The sequence below is a fragment of the Sinohyriopsis cumingii genome, chromosome 7, assembly GCF_028554795.1.
Source record: "Sinohyriopsis cumingii isolate HCF-2022 chromosome 7, ASM2855479v2, whole genome shotgun sequence".
In the NCBI taxonomy this organism is placed as follows: Eukaryota; Metazoa; Mollusca; class Bivalvia; order Unionida; family Unionidae; genus Sinohyriopsis; species Sinohyriopsis cumingii.
The window spans coordinates 79,143,406-79,167,487 of NC_142967.1; the positions used below are offsets into that span (position 1 = coordinate 79,143,406).

The following is a 24,082-nucleotide window of genomic DNA, read 5'->3' on the forward strand; positions in this document are numbered from 1 at the left end:
GGAGTTCAATGACATTTCTTTAGTTTGATCATTCTTTTGGTAAAATCCATCCCTTGAGCAAGTTGCAATCATTATTGACATCTTTGTGAAGATGCATTCTGATGCCTTGATTACTGAAGTCATCAGGTTGATTGACATCTTTGTAAAGGTGCATTCAGATGCATTACTAAAATCATCGGGTCCATTGACATCTTTGTAAAGTTGCATTCTGATGCCTGGATTACTAAAGTCATCAGGTCCATTGACATCTTTGTAAAGATGCATTCTGATGCCTGGATTACTAAAGTCGTCATGTTGATTGACATCTTTGTCAGGATGCATTTTGATGTATGTATTACTAAAGTCATCAGGTCCATTGACATCTTTGTCAGGATGCATTCTGATGCCTGAATTACTAAAGTCATTGGGTTGATCGACATCTTTGTAAAGATGCATTTTGATGCCTGTATTACTAAAATCATCAGGTTGATTGACATCTTTGTAAAGATGCATTTTCATGCTTGTATTACTAAAATCATCAGGTTGATTGACATCTTTGTAAAGAAGTTAATTTGGCCCAGGTCATTATGTGATTGAAGAGTCCAAAATATTCAACTAAATTAAAATGTCTACTTGGCAGTAATTCTGATGCTTGTCTAAGTACAAATCCTTTACTGATCATATCATTTCAGCAGGAACTCGTCAGTTTACTATTAAAATGCTGCAGTCATACTCTTTAAGTAATTTTTATTTCAGTAGGAATGGATCATTTTACTACTGTATGCCTTAAATAAATATTGGACAAACTTTTACAACAATAGAGCAGCAATTAATTTGTGGGTTATTAAATGGGTCACCAATTAAAATTTCCACATGATGGTAATTCTGGTGGATGCTTTACAACAAATTCTTATTGTGCTCATAATGTTTCAATAGAAACTGATTGGTTTACTATTAAAATGTTACAGTACTATTTATTTCAATAGGAACTGATTGGTTTACTATAAATATGGTACAGTCAGACTATTACAGTAATATTTATTTCAATAGGAACTGATTGGTTTATATTAAAATGTTACAGACTATTTGCAGTACTATTTATTTCAATAGGAACTGATTGGTTTACTATAAATATGGTACAGTCAGACTATTACAGTAATATTTATTTCAACAGGAACTGATTGGTTTACTATTAAAATGTTACAGTCAGACTATTACAGTAATATTTATTTCAATAGCAACTGATTGGTTTACTATTAAAATGTTAGTCAGACTATTACAGTAATATTTATTTCAATAGAAACTGATTGGTTTATATTAAAATGTTACAGACTATTTGCAGTACTATTTATTTCAATAGGAACTGATTGGTTTACTATTAAAATGTTACAGTCAGACTATTACAGTAATATTTATTTCAATAGAAACTGATTGGTTTATATTAAATTGTTACAGACTATTTGCAGTACTATTTATTTCAATAGGAACTGATTGGTTTACTATTAAAATGTTACAGTCAGACTATTACAGTAATATTTATTTCAATAGCAATTGATTGGTTTACTATTAAAATGTTACAGTCAGACTATTACAGTAATATTTATTTCAATAGAAACTGATTGGTTTATATTAAAATGTTACAGACTATTTGCAGTACTATTTATTTCAATAGGAACTGATTGGTTTACTATTAAAATGTTACAGTCAGACTATTACAGTAATATTTATTTCAATAGAAACTGATTGGTTTATATTAAAATGTTACAGACTATTTGCAGTACTATTTATTTCAATAGGAACTGATTGGTTTACTATTAAAATGTTACAGTCAGACTATTACAGTAATATTTATTTCAATAGAAACTGATTGGTTTACTTTTAAAATGTTACAGTCAGACTATTACAGTAATATTTATTTCAATAGAAACTGATTGGTTTACTATTAAAATGTTACAGTCAGACTATTAAAGTAATATTTATTTCAATAGGAACTGATTGGTTTACTATTAAAATGTTAGACTATTACAGTAATATTTATTTCAATAGAAACTGTTTGGTTTACTATTAAAATGTTACAGTCAGACTATTACAGTAATATTTATTTCAATAGAAACTGATTGGTTTATATTAAAATGTTACAGACTATTTGCAGTACTATTTATTTCAATAGGAACTGATTGGTTACTATTAAAATGTTACAGTCAGACTATTACAGTAATATTTATTTCAATAGCAATTGATTGGTTTACTATTAAAATGTTACAGTCAGACTATTACAGTAATATTTATTTCAATAGAAACTGATTGGTTTACTATTAAAATGTTAGTCAGACTATTACAGTAATATTTATTTCAATAGAAACTGATTGGTTTACTATTAAAATTTTAGGTTCAAACTCTTACAGTAATGTTTATTTCTTTATCTGGCTTTATCTCCATCCACAATAGAAATAGCCTGAACACAAAAAATACAAATATTGCAATAAGTACAATACATAAGTAAAATTTATTGGAGTGCAATCTTTCTGTGGAAGTAACTTCATACAGTTCTCTACAATGGTAGTGCTGGTAATATCTGAAACTTACACATTTTCTTATATAAATTGCAGTTGCACGTCTGTATCCATAGACCTGTTCCTGTTATAATAATTTTTTTTTCTTTCTTGAGGAAACTTTTAGAATCCTAATTGTCACATGGATGACTTTTATGTACTCTTTTGTTTATTAACTTTTATTTTAATGATGATTATTTTTATTTACTGAGGATTGCAATTATCTGAGCAAAACAAGGTAGTGAGGTGAAAGATCATCTCAGGAAGTTACTTATGTGTGCAAGTATAGGTGTTCACAGTTTGGCTATTATGCTAGTTCCTCTAATAACTTACACACGAGAAAAAAAATCTGCATGTCCTGACATCTGAATGCAAAATGTCTAAAACTCGTTATGGTTCTCCTTTTAGAATTAAAATAATAAATATGTATGATTGTGTGTTGTTTGTCCATTTTATTGTAAATAATTTTCTAGGTCTGTATATTATTATATTCTGATATATCCTTTTGTTGTAGGCTCTTTCTGATGTGATAACAGCAGCATTGCAGGTGGCAGCTACAAAGGGTTGTAAATCCATAGCAATGCCAGCCATGGGAAGTGGATACCTCAGGTATCCAGCAGATCTGGTTGCTAAGGTGATGTATGATACTGTTGGTGACTGGGCCAAGAAAAATACCTCAAGTTCATTGACAAATGTGAAGTTTGTTCTGTTCTTCAAAGACAAGTCTACACAGGATGTGAGTAAACTTTATTTTGTGGCAATTTTATATTCTCTGTCTGTCTGTCTTTGTGTATGATCATGAATGACTATACATGTATATAATGGAGGCTCAGTTGCCTTTGCTAGAGGTTCCTTATGTCCTGTGTTTGCTATGTGTATTTTGCTATAGTGTGTGTATGCTATAGATCAGTGTTTCTCAAACTTTTTTGTCTTGCGACACACCAAAAAGATCTAACAATTTTCACGGCACACCTGAAAAGATTTAACAATTTTTGTGGTGAAGAACTTATTTATTTTTACATATATATTTAATTTTAAATTTAATGTGAAGGATGTGCCTGCTTTCGAGAGTAAATCAGATTGAAGCGAGGCTCCAAAGTCGAAAAACAAGTCGAGGATTCACTTCGAGACCATACTTTGCCACAGTGACAACTCTTCATCAAATGACTTCAGTTTTGATGTTGCAGTGATGATGTTTTCTGATGGTCCTTGAAGACTTAAATTAGTGAATTTAATTTGTAGAATAAATTGGAGAGAAATTGAACCTTCAGCCACCAGATTTCGTCATGAAGAGAGAATATAAAGTCTGTTTTTTCAACCTCCAAGAACGAAATTATTATAGCGATCAAGTTCTCCAGAGATCTCGCAAAAGTCTCGCGTTACGAAATGAACCAGTGAATGACAGACTTTTTATATATGTTACTTTTTTAACTTTAGCGACATTGATTTACCATTTAATTTTTCAATATGTTCAAGGTTTCAAAACGCTAGCAATTTTAACTATTTTTCAAAACTCCACGGCACATCTGCAAATCTCTTGCGGCACACTAGTTTGAGAATCACTGCTATAGATATATGAGTAAGGACAGCATCTATACCAAATATCAGTTCCCCTTGGTTTGTCTAATTATTCCTCTTTATTTTAGAGGTTTAATTTGGAGAGAAAAAAAAAAAACTAAACGAACTTTATTGAATTCCATAATTTGGCTGCTTTATCTTAGAGATGAAATAAGAATTGGTGTCTTAAAAAAGTTTAAAATAATACCTAGTGGGTTTTTTTCGTTTGTCTATGGTGTGTTGATTCTTATTTTTTCTTCGATTGATTTGGGAGTGCTATATTAGGCTGTGTCCTATATAAAAAGCCACATTTTTCTTTATTTCTTATTATAATGCATCTCTTAGTTTGCGGACACAGCCTTATATGCCGTCTTGAATGGTATCTCCAGATATCCACCTTAGAATGGCTGGAAAATTTAATAGTGAATTTTCGTGGTATATGGTGCAGATATTTCCTGCCTCATTTGCGATACTTGCTATTGGGGGAGTGTGCCCATTATTCAATGAAATCTTTTGAAAAGTATTTTGTTATTAAGTAAACTGTGAAACATTGTGTACAGTTATTGTTATAAAATCTAATTTTAGCATTTCAGGGGATAACTACTCTAGGAGATTTGAATCACAAAGTGAAAGCATACGTATTTTTGAAAAACTATTATGGTTATCATCTGAAGATTTGTATATCGAGATGCCTCTGTTTCAATAATTTTGGTTAAGAGTTAATGTTCTATTTGTATTGTAGCTTCATTCAGTGTTTGACCCAATGTTGTTACCACAACTATTCCCCATTTTTTTAATAGATTTTTTATGGATTGTGATACAATTTGGTACATATTATGGCCACCACCTGGAGATGCACATATTTTTGTTAGAGTTATTGCCCTTTTTGTAGTGTAGGTTAGTGCAATGCATGACAATCTTATTAGCATAACTGGTCCTACAGTTTATTCTGCCAATTTTTTTTATGGATTGCTATGAAATTTTATACATATGAAGGTCATCATTGGACATGCTCATCTTTGTGCTTTTTAACAATAATAATAATAATGACCTTATTTAAAGAGGGTAACACAATTAGCTAAGAAGTTGTCTGCCTTGAGGCCCTCATACAAAGGAATTTATTTATTTTAGCTGCATTTCTGAAGCCACTGGATATATTGGGTTTGGAAGAAGGAAATAGAGTGGGCATTTCTAATCTCAACTGGAATACTATTCCAGAGCAGAGTTCCAGAGTATTGGAAACTTTTTTCAAATAACTCCTTATTTGGTTTGGGAATTTAATACTGTTTGGTAGACAAGGATCGCAGGTGGGAAGTATTACCAGGTAGCCTATACTTGAATAGTGATTGTTAAAAATGTGGGGAATAGTTGTGGTAACATATGCTAGATGCAATTTATGGCATAATTTTGTAAATATTTGTATTTTTATTGGATTGCTGTGAAACTTAGTACATATTGTGGTAATCTGTTGCAGATATGCATGTTGACAAATCATTTTCTTCACGCTAGGGTTATGCACCTTTATTATAGCTGTAGATCACCAATGTTGTTTGGTAGGGGTGTACAAGTCAAGGCAGGGGTATTAATTTACATGAGCAAATTGCTTAATATTCCTCTAACTGTATATCCTAATGATGATTCTTTCTATAGTTCAACATATTTTCCATGATTTCACAAATTAGTCAGTTGTAGATAACTTATTATCAAAAAATTTATTAATTCCTTTGTTTTCCAAAGGCATTTTTAAAACATTACTGACTTGTATGATATGGAAGAATTGGAAGCTAAGTGCCTTTCATACAGACGCAATGAAATAGACTCCCAAGGCTATTATAGGCAGGTATTGAATCTGCAACCTTGGGATTACAAATCCACACTCTACCAACTTTGTTACTGCTGTGCTCTGATGAAATAAATATTAAATAGCTTGAGTGAAAAATATGACAATCATAAAAATTTCTCTCATTTAATTGGATACTGAATTTCTAAATTTTTCCTCCACCTCATGTTGTCCTTACGATTATAGTTGTTGATGATAATAATGATGATGATCCTTAAGATGCAGTGGTTGATGATGATTAACACTTCAAAATGCCATAATTGTTTGTCTCATTTCCCACAGATATTTGATGCTGATTTAAAAACAAATCATATTTAGATGAGATATAGGAGCCCAGTTGTAATCATCTTTTCAGTCCATTTGCCTGTATGTCTTTCTGTCCATTCACACTTTTACTAGCCACCATACACATATCTCTATGCCATTTGGCAGGTTAACAGCCTATTACATGAAGCCCTTCTTCAAACTTTGTATTTCCAAAACAACATCTTTTTAAGGCCTTGTCAAGCAGCTGATAGTGTAGTCCTTTGCAATTGACCCATTGCTAACAGGTCTAGTTTTCATTGGGAATTATTATTAAAGAATCGGTGCTGATTTGTAAATAATATTCATTGATTCTATAGGGAATACTGCTACCTACTACATCCATTTGCAGTTTGAAAAACTAAAAACTAGATACCTTTCTGTAGCAAAAATGTTTTGGACTCCTAACTTTATATCCTTCCACAAGGTCTTCATCAGTGGAAGGAAGTCTGGACTGGAGTACGTCACTTGATCAACTAAATGTTGATCATATGACAAATCCTTCTGTATAATGGTGGAACCACACTCCAGTTAATAAGAAAAGACCACACTTCAGTGAATAAGAAGTGCTCAATCATCTATAAGCTCCACTGTGATAATAGTAGAAAAGACTGAATTGGGGAGACTGCTAGAAACCTATTGTAACAAGAGTTAACGAACACTTGTACCCCAACAGAGAAACCCGGACAGCAGTTGTTGAGCATTGCAGTCAAGGCATACTTTTTCTTGGGATAAGAGAAATAATAATACCCTAAGCAGAAAAATAAGGGAAGCTACTGAAACCGGGGAGTGGAGGCCGTGTTAAACTGTGATTCTAGATTGGAACTCCTGTCATTGTAAAAACTTCCAGACTTCATTCCTCTGATGAACGCCTAGTGAAAAGGCCAAAAGGTTAGGAACCTAAAACTTTTTTTGCTAGAGAAAAGTATTTTTAGTTTTTCATTGCTCATTGATTCCAAGTGTGGAGATGTTGAATGCAGGACAAGCATGCATCATGCTTGAAATATGTTGTTGTTGTTGTTATGGGGTTTTACGCCATTTTTCAGCACACGATAGGCTATACATGGCGGCCAGTAATAATGGTGGAGGAAGATCCCGGGAAAACCCCAGAAAGAACCACCAACCCACAAGAAGCTACTGGCAAGCTTTCTCACAAACCCACATTGGCTGAATCCAAGACTCGAACTGGCACAGACATAGGTGAGATGGCAGTGATCCGTAACAGAGAGCACTTTATACCACTCGGCCACCGGGGCCCCCTTGAAACATGTAGTGTAGAGTGTAATACAATGTCATTTTTGTGTATACAGCCATTCTGCATCATTGTGATGAAGTTTAAACTGTTCAAAGGATTATACAAACAAAACTAGGTGTTCATGCAGGAAAATGCAGACACTCATGGAACATCCAAAGGTTTCATTCCTGAAATGTAAACTAAACCTGACTTTTGAATGCATTCCACTTACCAAACTTTTACACAGATGGTTCTTTACCTCATGTGCTTCCACTAATGGTTAAGATTTTAATAGTTTACCGATGGGTACCAAGCAGGAGTTTTCATTGCTCAACACTTAAATAATAGAGACAACTTTAGCAGGATTTTTTTAAAAAAATATTAAAATCTAAAACCTTTTACAATTTCTTGTCTTCTTATTTTTAAGGACTAAAATAATAATATTGGGGTGATAAATGCAGTTAGGGTCACTTTAATATTTAAATTCTGCATATTTATATCCACACTTTTGTGAATATTTTCATTGTTTAGTGACTGACCATTTAATTTTCATAGGAAGAGGGAAGGCTGGAATTTTCATTTAGGAGCCAGTATAATTTGTATTTTTTTCTATATCGTCAAGATAAGATATTTTTTCAACTGAAGTCACATGTTCATCCATCCATCGTCCATCTGGGCCACCTTTTCATGTGTTAGTTTCTTCATGTAACCTGATCTCCATCTACTTTTATTGAAAGGGACTGATCGTATCAGTTATCATGTTTTATGCAAACAATAGTAAGATTTTAGATCTTTGATGGAGCTTGCTGGGATGGAGGTGAATTTTAGCAAATGGTAACATTTTCATAACAAACTTTTTCTTGTCACCTGAATTTTTCCTTCACGTATTTAATATGATCTTTCCCTGCTGAGTAGATGGTGAGAAGGTTTTGAATCCTGAATGCAGCCCAGAGTGTGGTGGATGGGTGGAAGGTGGAGCAAAAAGTAAATTTTATCAATGATGGCTTTTATCTCTAGCTAATTAGTTACTTATTTATTCAAGGCCTTCCAAGATCATCTAAAAGGAACTATTCCTAGAGCTAACATCAGAAAGCAAAGGACAATTAATGTACATGATGTCAAAACAGTCTTAGGAATGGGTTCTTGTATTATAGTTGATCCCAGTGATGATTCAGGTAAGATTTTTATTAAATTTTGATATGTTTTGTTGATGAAGTTTCATAAAACTTTGTAATATGTAACAATGTCCATTGAACATAACGATGGAGCTTGTATATTCACAGCTATTTAAGAAGTGTAAAAATGAAGTTTTAGTTTCGTTCTAAGACTGCAAACATGCTCTTAAATGCAATTCTTTCCTAGTTTTGCTTGATACTAAGTTGTCTATGTTGGGTAAACCTTCCTCCATCACTGACGTGTTGCTCCCAATTTTAGTAGTTATGAATAACCTTATTTTCTTAGGTTCTAATTTGCCAAGTAAAAAACTATATTAAAATCTTTTTTGTTTGTAGCATGGTTTCTGTCTGAAATTTCTAAAGTCTTAAAGCTTTTCAAAGTCTTACATTGGAGCTAGACTTTAATTCAATGATTTGTGTCTACAAATTAAAGGTCAGTAAGTTTTGTAAAATGTAATTTTTAATCTTTTGGAACTGAAAATCCTATGTACCTAATTACTTTAGATTTCTATTGCATCATTTTTTAATAATTGCCTTTGAAAGTATGACTCACAAAAGTTAGCACACATATTACCTGCCTCTGATAGGTACAAAAGTTAGCACACATATTACATGTCTCTGATATATACAAAAGTTAGCACACATTACCTGCCTCTGATAGGTATAAAAGTTAGCACACATATTACCGACCTCTGATATACACAAAAGTTAGCACACATATTACATGCCTCTGATATATACAAAAGTTAGCACACATTACCTGATTCTGATATGTACAAAAGTTAGCACACATTACCTGACTCTGATATGTATATCAAAGTGACAAATCTCATGAACAATGAGCTTGCTGATGTTGAGGTTATAATGCAGGGAATTCACAAAATGTTCTGAAATTATGGTCATGCAGAAATTAAAGGAACTGAAATGACTAATGCTACACATGACAGTCAATGCAGTCATCAGTAGGAAAACAAAATTATGACAATTATTGGAAACAAAATATGAAAATACTGTACATTCAAAAAATATTGAAGCATGATCTCAGTTTATCTTCTGAAATGTTTATATTATATTATCCAAACTGAGAATATAATTATGTCAGCTGTATGTATCTTGAGTCAAAAACCTAGTTTTATAAAATATTACATGTGGTATCCCACCCCTTGCAATGTAATGCAAGTTATTTCATCACATAACATACTTTTGCCAAGCTATACCTGATAGTGGCTGATCTGTACATCTCAGTCACAAAGGTTGAATGATGATATGTGTTTGCCATTCAAACTTCACTTCCTTATGAAAAGAGCACTACACTTTTTTCAATTTTCTTCTGCTGCATCTTCTCTTTCTCTCTCTCTCATGCTCACATCCTTGATTTTCTCTCTCTTTCTCTCTCTTTCTCTTACTTCCTCTATTGCTAATTTTCCATGATGACTGTCTAAATCATGCATTCATCATTAAGAGGAATTTTTGTGCTGATTTGCAATATGCTTGGATGACAATTAGGATGAGCCTTAGACAAGAGAGTTAACTCTGTCAGTAATTTTTGACAGTCCATCTTTTCATTTTCTTCATACATTTTACCAGAGAAGTCAATTTATATTCTCCACATAATTTATAAAAAAATGTATAACTTAACATTGCACAGATTCACCATAATTGATCTTGAACAAGAAATATATTTAATTGAGAACACTTTTGATGCAAAGGTTTATAACAGGTTTAACTTTCAACTTCCATCAACACACTACATAGAGTTATTGTTCCTTTAAATTGTCTGTTTACATTTCATAGGTGCAAAAGGAATGAAAACTTTGGAACCAGATTTGTTCAGCAGTCAGACAGATATAAAAACTTTGGCTGTATTCAGTACATATAGTGCCATACAATGTTTAGTTGGAATACATATGACGTATTCAATACATTAGTGCCATATACTGATTAGGTGGAAGACATATGTATTCAGTACATGTAGAACCATACACTATTTAGTTGGAAGACACATTCTGTATTCAAGGCATATAGTGCAATACACTGTTTATAGTACACATGCTGCATTCAATACACATAGTGCCATACAGTCTTCAGCCTTGACAAATGCTGTTGAACTTAAAACTTTTTACGGAATTTTTCTGAGAGAGTCTGATGTGAGTTGTGTCCCTTCAAAGCCCTTAAAATTAATTTCTCTAAGCCCGATAGAGATAAATTGACAATGCAAACAGAACAGTGATGCAGATTATCATAGTGTAAAGCCAGTTGCAGTTTTAGAAGCAACAAAAACAGTATCATTATTAAAGAGAGTTAGGTATATTGTTATGAAATTTCACAATTTGTGATTACAGTAATACCTAACAATCACCTGTTTTCAAATATTTAATCATGTATGCAGACATACTGTGAGTCCTTAAACTACAATATATTTTGCTTCTCAGGTAAAAAGTATGTGACTACATTTCAAATCACCTGATTTTGATGTCAACTGTCTTATTCTCAGGTTTTAATTTTGCACATCTTATAACATGAAATTTACCATGCGTGAGACCATCACTGAATTACATTGGCTTATATAGCTGTAGGAAAACAGGACATCACTTGTGACAGTAAATGAACTTACATATGGCTTATATATCTCTAAGGAAACAGGACATCATTGTGGTCCACTGAAGTTATGAATAAACAACTTGCTGTCACCTAGTGTTCGGTAGGTGGTTGAGTTGATTCAGATTCAGGACACAATTTAGTGAATATTTGAACAGAAAATTGTGCTCGATTATTTCTTTTTTTCGCAGCAAGTTTGGAAGTATTTCATAAAAAAAAGAACAAGGCACAATGGAAACCATGCAACTTTGAATTTATTACCTTATAAAGAAACAAATTAATAATAATAATAATAATAATAATAAGGACTTGTATAGCGCCTAATCTTTCGAAGTTCTAAGGGCTTTACAACATTAGACAACACCTATAACATAAAAAAACCATATATAATGATATGATTACAAAAAAAACCACTGTGAAATTGGAAAACATAAAATATTGAAGATCTTTAAGTTTCTTCTTGCAGTCTAAAAAAGGTGAGTTGTAAGAACACTCTTCAATGAGATCACTGTGTGGGCAATTTGTTCCATGTTGCTTGACCCTGATATGCAATATAATGTTGTTTATAGGGCTTTGTTTTCATGGTGAGAATAATGAGTATAATGAGTATACAATTGTCAGAAAAGGAGCGTTATGTATCGTGCTGGTCTGTACACATGTGTGAGGTCGGATAGATATGTTGGACTGGAGTCCGTCAATAAAATGTAGCACAGAGAATTTTTTTAATGTTTGATTCTGGATCAAATGGATAGCACTGTAGGGTATAGAGCAGGGGAAGTGTGCTCTGATTGTGGTATTCTAAGGATGATCTGAGCTGCTGTGTTTTGAACTTTTTGAAGTTTCTTGAGTACATATTGAGACAAACCAGACAGAATTGAGTTGCAATAGTCCAGTCTTGAAAGTATTAATGAGCGCAAAAGTGTTTTAGTCACATCAACTGAAAGATATTTGCAAATGGAGCTGATGCATCTCTGCTCAAATATGCAGCCTTGCATATGTTCATGACATGTTGGTGCAACATGAGAGCACTGTCCAGAGTAACATCTAGGTTTCGTACTGATTGTGTGAATTTAATGTTGGTGTTACTGATATTTATTGTTTGAGGTAAAGGATGTAAATGAGAAAGTCTTTTTGTTGTGATCAGAATGGCTTCAGTTTTTTCATCATTCATCTGCAGCTTGTTACATGTCATCCATGATATGATTTCGCATCAGAAATGCCCCTCTCTACACCTTGGATGGTAGCATCAACTTAGTTGGGGGACTAGATTTGTATATTTGAGTGTCATCAGCATACAATTGGTGAGATACTGGATGATGATCAAAGACACTTGAGAGTGGCTGAATGTATAGAATGAAGAGAACAGGGCCAAGAACAGACCCCTGTGAAACACCACAACATAGATTAATTGGGCTGGAGAGCTGTTATTCCTGAAATTCAAACTGACTAGCAAACTACTCCTGATGTCAAAATTCTTAATGGTCACTTTGTTTTTGTTGCCATTTCTGTTCATTATACACTTGACAACATGTGTAATTTGGCATTATTTAATTGGATTTAGATGACTTAGTTTACAGTACTTTTAATATGTCTTTATTTATCACGCAGCAAACTCTTTGTAATTTTAATTTGAAAATATACTTCCTTCTTTACAAGTTAGTCAGTGTGTTATTCAGAAGCATTAACGTTTCTTTTATAATCTGATATATAACTCATCTGGCCAAATATGTATTCAGTTTTTGCTTATTAGAAACATGACTCAGATTTATTTGTTGTTGTTGTTGTTTTTGTTATAGAGTTTAACACCATTTTTCAGCACATGATAGGCTATACATGGCGGTCAGTATTAATGGTGGAGGAAGAACCTGGGAAAACCCCAGAAAGAACCACTGACCCATGAGAAGCTGCTGGCAAGCTTTCTCACATACCCACATTGGCTGAATCCGAGACTCGAACCCACGCAGACAGAGGTGAGATGGCAGTGATCCGTAACGGAGAGCGCTTTAGACCACTTGGCCACTCAAGGCCCCCGACTCAAATTTAACACTTAGACACTTGCAAAATGGTAGTTCTAAATTATCCATTGATTTACAGCAAGTAATTAGACAAGCCCCTTAAAGTATTAAATTCAGCAAAATACATGCACAGAATTGCATGGATACTTTTACCTTGAGACATACATTAATATGGTGGTCATACACTGGGAATAATAATGCACTGTCCATCACAATGACTGAGTTCTGGAATATATCTGTGAACCACTCTGTAATACATCCAGCATTCATCTCCAAATGATAATCACTACTGGTCTTGGATTTAAATGGGTCCCTGTGACCTGAGAGGAACCAACTCTACCTATTATTAGCCAAAGTATTCTTGTGTCTTAATGAGTGGTTCAAGGACACTGATGGAAGCAAAGTTTCTTTAACCTACTTCCCTTCACTGTCTGATTGTTGTTGATTCAAGTCTTATCCAGATAAACTATATGATGATGTTGTTATCTGAATTTTCTTAGTTTTCTTAAATATGCAGATCGTTGAGTAATCACATTTTGTCTGCAAATCACCTTCCATAAACATTTTTGTGGAATCTGAATGAAGAAAAGAAAACAAATCATGAACAATGGTCTTTTTGAATAACCATAAAAAGATATATAGATCCAGTTACAATACCTACTGCCTATAGCAAACATTTTTTGCTGTGATGTATTAGTGCATGGAAAATTTCTTAAAAGACCTGTAAGCCAACTATTCTAATAAATGTCATTTCATTATGATTTCTTATGAAATGTGAAAATATTGGTGAATTATGTTCAGTTGAAAGAATCATTAGACTGCAAGTTCAGTTAGTTTTCTTGTCATGTTTCAACACTGAAAGATAGTTACATGTGAAATTGTTTATTAGCTTCATCATAAAATATTGGTAATAATTAGCACAGTAAATAAGTGAAAACTTGCACAGTCATTATATAAGAACATGGATAGAAGTGATTAAAAATATCCATGGAGAAATATCACAAAAATAGCATCACTTAATTGAGAACGAATCTTTTTGTAAAAATATAGAATATTAAACCTTGCATTTAAAATCAAATGTGTATGAGATGCTATTTATTTCATGATTATCAAGTTCCATAGTGATTTTCATTGTATATCAGCAATTACTATTTGGAAACTTGATTTATCCTGTGTTAGAAATTTAAAAGATCAGTTTGCAGGCAAGAGATAAGTGCATACAAACTTATTTTTATGGTTAGTTTTTCTTTTTATAACATATTCTTTCTTTTTGTTTCTTTTTCAATGGTAACTTTGCATGACTGTTTCTCTTGTGTACCTTGAGAACTGCCATATATTTCTTAAAGTTTGAAACCAAACAAACTGTAATATTTTTGCACTTATGGTACAGACATCTCCGCTAATTGATTTTAGAGTGAAAAGATCTAAGGTCAGGGCCATTGTGGCTCAAAGATAAATGAGTTTTGCATAATGACAGTTTTTCATGATTAAGTTCCATGACCAAACTTTGAGGATGGATTAAACTTTTGGCAGAAGAACCAATTAGATTCTTGGATCTAAAGCTTAGGGGTCATGCTCATGGTATGTATAATAAGAAATTCAGTATCTTTAATTCAAGACCACATACCTTGGCCTAAGGTTTACATCATTTAGACTTGGACAGTTATCCCCAGGGTCAACCATACCCAATTGGTGGTAAAGAGAGGATTATTAAAGAAAGGGCAGGAATACAATGTGCCAGTCATAGTACTCTTATTGCAAATATATTTTTCAAAATTGCCAAAGACATTTTAGAATGCATTGAATGTGTACAAAATTTTACTCACTTACTTTTGCTATAAGCACAATCAGTGATCTATTATGGTTTATTCTCCTTTCAATTTGGACAAGCTCAATATGTTCTTCACATGTGAAATATTGAAATAAAAAAAACAAGGCAGATAGTCATAAACAGTGAAATAACTACATATAGCCAGGTCATTAAAATCTTATCTAGAGCCCTTGTGTGGATGTAACCATACATGTTTTTCCTTTGCAACCTCTTAAATACAACCATTCAAATGATGTCAAGATCAAATAATATATGTTATTTACACATTTTATTATTCAGTCTTGAAAGTGAAAGTATGCAGACACTGGTAAAGTTAATATTTCTTTTATTGCAGTTTGCACAGTTGGAAAAATGAAAGTGAAAGTCAGCACAGGAGATATCCTAAATGAAACCACAGATGCCATTGTTAACAGTGTTGGGTCAGATTTTTCATTTCAAGGTAGGATTAAAGTAGAGTACATTCTTTTACAATTATTATTATTGATAGTGAGTTTAGTAACACTTGAGTGATTCTTCAGATAATGGTGTTACCCTGATATTATTATTATTATTATTATTATTATTCATAAAATACTTTATATATATCATGGATCCTGAATACACTGTATTTACTGGACATGATTAACTGAGGTTGGAATGGCAAATAGTTTGAGAAATTGCACATGGATTATCGGATGTTGAAAATGTCATTATATCAAACTATGTTTTGTTTGTCCATTAAAGTTCAGGTGTCTGATAAACACCTTGATGAAATCAAATTAACTTGCAATTAAGTTTAAGCATTGCTTTTTGGTTGGACAGGTGTTGCTGACTAAGCTTGTTATAGGGCTCTACTGCTTGAGGGCTATACTGCTCATAGTCAGCTGGTTAAATGGTGATAGAGAAGGAGAGCTTGACTTTTCATTGAACAGTAGTGTGATAAATTTCAATGATCGGGTTTTCAGTAAAGATATTTGTTTTCTACTGAACATTAGTCCTGCAAATGGAGAAAAAAAAATGAGAAGAAAACTCATACAATTGAATGATTGCCTCAGTCAATAATCAGCACACACACCAACTGCTTTTTTAACAATGTGGTGTTGTGCCAGAACAGACAAGACCTTAAAGCAAAAGAATTTGTAGCATTTATGTCCTTACAAAAAAGTTTATAAGATCAAAGAACATTTACTGCAAGTCTGGATTAGCATCATTCATCTCGTTAAAGTTCAAAGATAAATATACGTGTTAATTCTGCCACATTAAATACTAAGAATCAAAGTCTAAATATTCTGGAGAAAAGCCAACTGTTCTTGTTTATGTATAAAAATGGAATAAAACCATAAACCTTATCATTTCACAGTGATTGTGATTTACAGCATAGTGAGTGAAAAATGTTAACTTTCCTGGCTGTAATCAGAAAAGTTTAAAAACACAGCTAGTCAGTAGCTTTGATATTAACAAATAACTCATCGAAGAAGGCAATCTGATATTTTCATTTTAATTTCTTTATAAAATAGTGCTGTCACTGTTTATCATTTACCTACCTTAGTAATTAATACATGACGCTGTGATCATCCTTGTTTTCCTATGGAATGGATAATTCAAGAGTGGCTGTATATATACTGGGAAAGTAAGACATGAAATATTTAATTGATACTAAGTGTCAATAAATATAAAGAAAAGATGGAACCATAACCATTGGCAATATATCATATATGCTCCAAAACCTTCATCTACCAAAACAAGAGTAGAGCAAGTTAAGAAAAGCTTCCAGGATTCTGGTAAACTTCTGTGGAACAGTTTGCCAGTGCATGTAAAATATTCTGAAAATATTAAAGTGTTTAAGAAGTTATATCATCAGCATTTATTTATTAGATTATAATAGACTTTAGGATTTACAATACAAAATTAGTCCTGTGTTGGACTCCAGGCCATAGAGCATATGCAAGCATTTGTAGTTACCAATCTGAGGTTTCTGGTTTTCCTCCACTTCAAGGGCCACTAATATTAGTCTTTGATATCACTCCACCAGCGAGTGATGTCAGAGCCAATTATCTATTTAAAAGTTAAAATTCTGAATGCCACATATTGGTCAGTATATGCTAGCATATATTTGATAAATAAACTGAAATACCCGTAGCATTTAACTTGCAGAGACAAATACCCGGTAGCTTGATTATTTACTGTCATTATTCATATGTGTATACTTTCTCAGTCCCTATCCAGTAATATTTGTATCTATACTTCTTGAGTTAGGTGATATATATAATATGTATCTAACATGAAAATAAATATTTAAGCTAATGAATTCTTCAGTTTGCACATTTTCAATGCATCCCTGTGAAATAAAATCCAGTAAACACAATCCCATGTTTTTAACTGACAATTGGCTCTGATAATAATAATGAGAACAGACATCATGAATAAAGTGATTTCAGTAATTTAGATGGGCCACTCTCTAGAGTATTTTTACTTTAATTTATTTGCCAGAATGACTTGATCTGATTAGGTCAGTAAAAAATATTTTGTGAATTGCAGGTGGTGTTTCTGCTTTGTTGAAGCAAAAATGTCCTGGTCTGGAAAAGAAATGCCAGGAGAAGGGTAAACATTTGTATATGTAATATTATATCCTCAGAAAATAATTTTTCTTTATATATATGTGTGTGTGTGTGATTTGGATTTTTAACGTAGCTTTAACATTTTTTCAGTCATATCGCTACGATGTCTGCAGTGTGACAGTTTATAGTGATGTCTAGCACTGGGGCATCATGCCACAGATATGTAGCATGATGTCCCACCCAGTCACATTATCCTGAAACCAGTCATAACACTAACCTCTTAATGCTGAGCATCAAGCGAGGCAGTTGTTAGTACCATTTTTGTAAGTCTTTGGTATGACTTGGCCGGGGATCGAACCCACGGCCTCCCGCTCTAACCACTAGGCTACCAGAGCAGTACTTTTCTTTATAAGTTTACTTACTAAATTGAACTAATTGAATAATAAATTATGGTTTAATTCTGGAATGACTTTTAATGTAATTAGTTGATACAGATCACGAAACTGCAAGCCTTGCATAATGTCATACTATATGTTTCTGGTGCCAAAATATGACATGTCATGCATAAAATACAATTTTTAACTCGACTCTCACCTTACTCCCACAGTTGTGATCTGAGACCAAAAAACCAAATGGAATTGAGAAGTAGGTCTGGTGGATTTGTTTGTGGAATATGTAAATTATTAATGTCTTGAAATAAACTTTACCTTGATGCCTGGAAAAATGCTTTTGGTTCCCACCAGGAAAGAAAAAATGTTTTGGGTTTCAACCTCCTACCCAAAAGATGGCTGGAACAGAATGTTATTAGGGAAAGCGATGGTCCTCATTTTAGAAGATCAGTTTCGTACATCATTTAAAGAAAATGTCAAGAGTACCTGGAATGAAGGGGGAAGAATGGTTTCTGTTTTGATGCACCCTCCCATTAAACAATAAATACCCGAAAAGACAGAAAACATTTACTACAAATTTATTTGATTCTATAATTTTGCAGTTTATTGATAAACATCTTCAGATATTTTAACCACTGGAATTAAATAGAAATCTAATTTATTGCCATGAGTATGCAAGGACAACAACATTTGATAACTCTTCTGCTTTGTGTCAAAATAGTGATCATGTATGCCCTAGATTTGTTAGCTACTTTGTAATAATTGATGAAAATGTTAATTATTCTGATGTTGGAATTGTGGAAGTTCTTTCTTTTCATAATGGATCATGTCCAAAAGATTGGAAAATAATGGCAGAGACTACATGCACCATTCTCCAACTGCTGGGTTAAACTTTAACCTGTTTTGTTTAACATATGCACACTTTTTAAAGAACTCATTTACAAATGCTCAATCTTTGTTTGTTATTAATTATACTGGTTCACTGGGGACCTCGAAATTATGAATAAATTAAAGGATTTGTATGCTTGTCAAGAATTATAATGTTTGATCTACTGAAGATATTTTAATGAAACTTTGCCCACATGTATATATAATTACTAGACAGTGTGTCATGTAGCATAACCACATCACCAATGTTAAGGTCATGACATGGAAAATATAAATCAGTGACCTCATACCATCATATGGTGTAACTTTTTAACCAGTTGAGTTATTCTGGTGAAACTTGAGCCTCTTGTATATTTGGATTTGACTGTGTCTCACATCTTCACAGTCATAAATAAATTCTTTGTGAAATTTTACAAAGCTTGTTGTCTTTCACTCTTTTCTGTTGCTTATTTTAAGAGCATAGACTCATAACATTACAAAATGGACATATGGTGTGCCATTTGTAGTTCTTTTGTTTATTTCTTGTCTCATGTTCTGGTCAATGAGATATTTAAGACATGTTGATGTATAGCCATTATAGATAGATGAACGACAGACATTTCAGCATGAAATTAATTATCTTTATGTTGTACAAGAAATATCAATGTAATAATTATTATTTTAAAAGCACTAATATATTCTGTTTTAAATTTCCACACAGCGTAAGGAAATTGCAATTGAAGTGTACTTATTTGGATTGCCTTAGGGCTAACAGACAGAGGATCATTAGTTAGAAGTTGTCACTTTTAAATGCACCTGAACTTAATATAGTTCTGAAAGTTTTAACAGAAGTGCTGACGATTCAGACCTTTTAATTACTTTTATGATTTACTAATTCACAGTTGCAAAATTACGTCATAGTGGAGTCGTGATGACTGACAGCTTTGGCCTAAAGTGCAAGAAGATTATCCATGTGAAGTTTCAGGATACTCTAATGGGATGGAAGAGGGTTATGAAAAAGTGTCTGGAGAAAGCTAGTAAACATAAACTATCTTCTATAGCTTTCCCAGTTTTGGGTACAGGTCAGTATCATTTAATATGGACTTGATATCAAATACTAAGTCTAAGTCTATTTCTGCGTACTTTCATTCATACATGTATGGCTACTTTTCTTGAGGTTGATAATTGCAGAAACATTTAATGGAAATAATAATGATAATAATAATGATAAATAATAATGATAATAATAATAATGATAAATAATAATAATAATGATAATAATAATAATAATAATAATAATAATAATAATGATTTATTTATAGTGGGTGACTCATTAGTCAAGGACTATTCTCCCTTGAGGCCCTTTTAAGGAGAGTATGACAATGCACATTATATCATGATAGCAATAATTACTGTTTATTTTAACATGTTTAGTATTATAATACTAAATTCCATTATTTATTAGAAACACGTACATACTCATGATATCTTTTCTTAAATACTCTAATATTTTCAGCAGATTTTACATGTAGTGGAAGCTTGTTCCACAGAACTGTACCAGAGTATTGGAAGCTCTTTTTAAATTGCTCTGTTCTTGGTTTTGGTACTAGAAGGTTTCCATGTGATATTAATCTCAACTGGTATTGTGTTGAAAAAGGCCTGAATAAGTCCTAAGATACTGTGGAGCTGTTCCTTGTAGACATTTATATAAAAGAACTGCCTTGTGAAAATCTATCCTGTCATATATTGTGAACCATTTGAGTTCTGTAAATAACACTTTTGAGGGATGATCAATAGATGCATCTAAAATTACACATGCTGCTTGTTTCTGAAGTTTATAAATCCTGTCAAGCTCAGATTTAGTACAGTTTCCCCATACATTTGAACAATAATCCATTATTAGAAGAATATATGACTTGTAGTATAGATTGCAAGTTTCCATAGGTAAATATTTCTTGATTCTTCTGAGTAGGACAATTCTGGATGACACTGTTTTACAAAGCTTATCAATATGTTCATTCCATAATAAATTATTATCTATGGTCACAACTACAATTTTCATGTTTGACATTTTCTAATGAATGATTATTTATTGCAAGAGATAGTTCAGGGTTCCATGATTTGTGTAGCTTTTGTGATGTCTCCAAAATCATAGATTTTTGTTTTACCTTCATTAATTACCATCCTATTTTGTTGTGCCCAGTTTTGGACTCTAATAAGGTCCGAGTTTAAACACATTTGGATAACTTCAGTATCAGAACTACTTGTATACAAGGTTGCATCATCTGCAAACAGATCTGTATTTGTAGATTCCTTATTTAATGGTAGATCATTGATATAGATAAAGAAGAGGAGATGGCCCAAAACTGAGCCTTGAGGGACCCCTGAATGAATGTGCAAGTTTGAGAGCTAATATTGCCAATGTATACTTGTTGAGACCTTTGGTTTAGGTATGATTTTACTGAGGGTAAATCATTTCCTTATTTCAGAACTGTTTGTTTTTTGGCAGGTGGTGGACATACCTCATTTGCTGCAGACAAAATTGCAGAGATGTTTTTTGAGGCTCTGATAGATTTTGATGATGGGAATAAAAACCTTCAACTCCAGCAGGTGAATGTAGTTGTGTTCCACAAACAACCCAAATTTATTCCAGCCATCAAAAAAGGAATGGTGAAAGTTTCCCGCAAAGGACCAAGGGGAACATTTAGCAGGACCTGGGACAGGATCAAAGGTATTCCATCATATAATTTTGGTGGTTAATCAGATAGCACAGGTTTCATAAAATTACTCCTTCTTGTACATATTATCTGCTTGAGGTTCAGTCTTTGTGGTGAAAACTGTACAACTCTTTTTAAAAATTGCTGTTTTTATAACACATGATCCAAATTATATATCTCTAACACTGCAACTGGTGATTTTATAATATTTTAAGTAAGAATTATTCTGTATTTATCTAAATCCAGCTTATGAGATGGAAAAAGTGCTCTAAAATATCTGAAAGTCAGCACTTTTGCCATGTTCCTGTTTTAACAAAAGAATTTTCATACACCTTCACTTATTCAGAGAAACCATACTGAGCTAAATACATGCAATGTCTGGTACACTTTGAATGCCTTTGAACTCTGGAAACCATACTGAGCTAGATACTTGCAATGTCTGATACACTTTGAATGCCTTTGAACTCTGGAAACCATACTGAGCTAGATACTTGCAATGCCTGGTACACTTTGAATACCTTTGAACTCTGGAAACCATACTGAGCTAGATACTTGCAATGTCTGGTACACTTTGAATGCCTTTGAACTCTGTGGAAACCATACTGAGCTAGATACTTGCAACGTCTGGTACACTTTGAATGCCTTTGAACTCTGGAAACCATACTGAGCTAGATACTTGCAATATCTGGTACACTTTGAATGCCTTTGAACTCTGTGGAAACCATACTGAGTTAGATACTTGCAATGTCTGGTACACTTTGAATGCCTTTGAACTCTGGAAACCATAATGTCTGGGACACTTTGAATGCCTTTGAACTCTGGAAACCATACTGAGCTAGGGTTCTCCCAGTTGATGAGTGGATTTAGTTTGTATTTCCCCCTCTTTTTGTCAACAAAAACCAATGACTGTGCTAGGTAAGCATTGAAATTTATTTGCAAACTTGCTAATATCATTAGCATGCAATTACTGCACATTGCTTCTTAATTTCAGGAATATCAACAAAATATAGAAAGGTAATATCGTGTAAATTCAGATATGTTGGACGACAATGAGCTCATCATTAAATCTTAATAAGATTATTTCAGATTTTTACACTTGCTATCAAATATGCTGGAGAACACTAAGACTGTGACACAGTTTTACACTGCATTCCCATATGCTGAAAAACAACTATGCGCTCATGACTAAGTCTTACACTATGGTACACTCAAATATGCTGGAGAACACTAAGATTGTGACACAATTTTACACTGCATTCCCATATGCTGAAAAACAACTATGAGCTCATGACTAAGTCTTACACTATGGTACACTCAGATATACTGAAGAACACTAAGATTGTGACACAATTTTACACTGCATTCCCATATGCTGATAAACAACTATGAACTCATGACTAAGTCTTACACTATGGTACACTCAAATATACTGAAGAACACTAAGATTGTGACATAGTTTTACAATGCACTCCTGTATGCTGAAAAACAACTATGAGCTCATGACTAAGTCTTACACTATGGTACACTCAGATATACTGAAAAACACTAAGATTGTGACACAATTTTACACTGCATTCCCATATGCTGAAAAATAGCTATGAGCTCATGACTAAGTCTTACACTATGGTACACTCAAATATACTGAAGAACACTAAGTGTGTGACAAAATTTTACACCATATTTACATATGGTGAAGAACAGTTATAAACTTATAAATTTCTGAAAATATAGTGATATTTTGTGATTGTAATATCACCAACATTTCAGTAAAATGATATCAGTAAGATATAGTAATAATTTTTTTCTTTTTCTTGTACAATTTGAATGATTTTAAGCAGCATTTATATTTCCTGTTTCTGATAACTGTAATTGTATTGTTTATTTTGGACACAGTAACTTCTTTCACTTGTTATATTTCTTTATCAAATTTTGTTGTTGTTGTATTTTTGTTTAACTTAAACTGGATTTAACTGCCCTCAAACAAGTTTTCTTGTTTTCGGCTTTAAATCAGAATTTCACTTTTCTCCTGACCTGAATCTGATTTTCCTCGTAACGGCCTCTTTTTTTAATATCGAATCCAAAACTATTTTTTAAATAATGCTCTATCCAGTCCCATTCCACAATGAGCTTTCTAATAAGCATTTGTTCCGTTTATTATTTAAAAGATGATCGCTGTAAAGAGCTTTCTGATTGGTCAAAATTTGTACTTGCCTAATCAATCATTGCGTAATGGAAACTGATGGTAATGTTAAACATGGTGATTCAAATTTTTGAGCGGGATAAAAAATTGAATAACCGTTTGAAAAATGTGTGGCAATGAAAATAGCTTGAATGCAAAGTCAATGGGAACATAATTGGTCAGTCTGTATGAAAACTGGATGCCAGGACTAGCATTTTGCTTTTTGTGCCATAAAGAGCTTCACAATAGCGGCTAACATGCTAAATATGACAAGGAATTGAATCAGGATGATTTCAAAGTTATATAACT

The 24,082-nt window shown here is 32.9% G+C and overlaps 1 protein-coding gene and 1 long non-coding RNA gene across 4 annotated transcripts in view; one reads left to right on the forward strand and one right to left on the reverse strand.

Annotated features, from left to right (window-relative positions):
* The window catches only part of LOC149795598 (protein mono-ADP-ribosyltransferase PARP14-like), an 86,238-nt gene that overhangs the window by 29,328 nt on the left and 32,828 nt on the right, over positions 1 to 24,082 (forward strand). Inside the window, exons 5-10 of the mRNA XM_089965425.1 lie at positions 3,046 to 3,267; positions 8,508 to 8,640; positions 15,419 to 15,523; positions 17,602 to 17,664; positions 19,780 to 19,959; positions 21,387 to 21,608. Of these exons, the coding sequence (XP_089821551.1) occupies positions 3,046 to 3,267; positions 8,508 to 8,640; positions 15,419 to 15,523; positions 17,602 to 17,664; positions 19,780 to 19,959; positions 21,387 to 21,608 (925 nt within the window). The remainder of the gene's footprint in view (positions 1 to 3,045; positions 3,268 to 8,507; positions 8,641 to 15,418; positions 15,524 to 17,601; positions 17,665 to 19,779; positions 19,960 to 21,386; positions 21,609 to 24,082) is intronic.
* The window catches only part of LOC149795599 (uncharacterized), a 51,813-nt gene continuing 39,205 nt past the window's right edge, over positions 11,475 to 24,082 (reverse strand). For 2 of the 3 annotated variants that reach the window (XR_016422360.1, XR_016422359.1), the window contains exon 3: positions 11,475 to 13,828. This is a non-coding gene — a long non-coding RNA (uncharacterized LOC149795599). Of the gene's footprint in view, positions 13,829 to 16,607; positions 16,686 to 24,082 lie in introns of all 3 variants that reach the window. The other variant, XR_016422361.1, reaches the window with a different exon arrangement.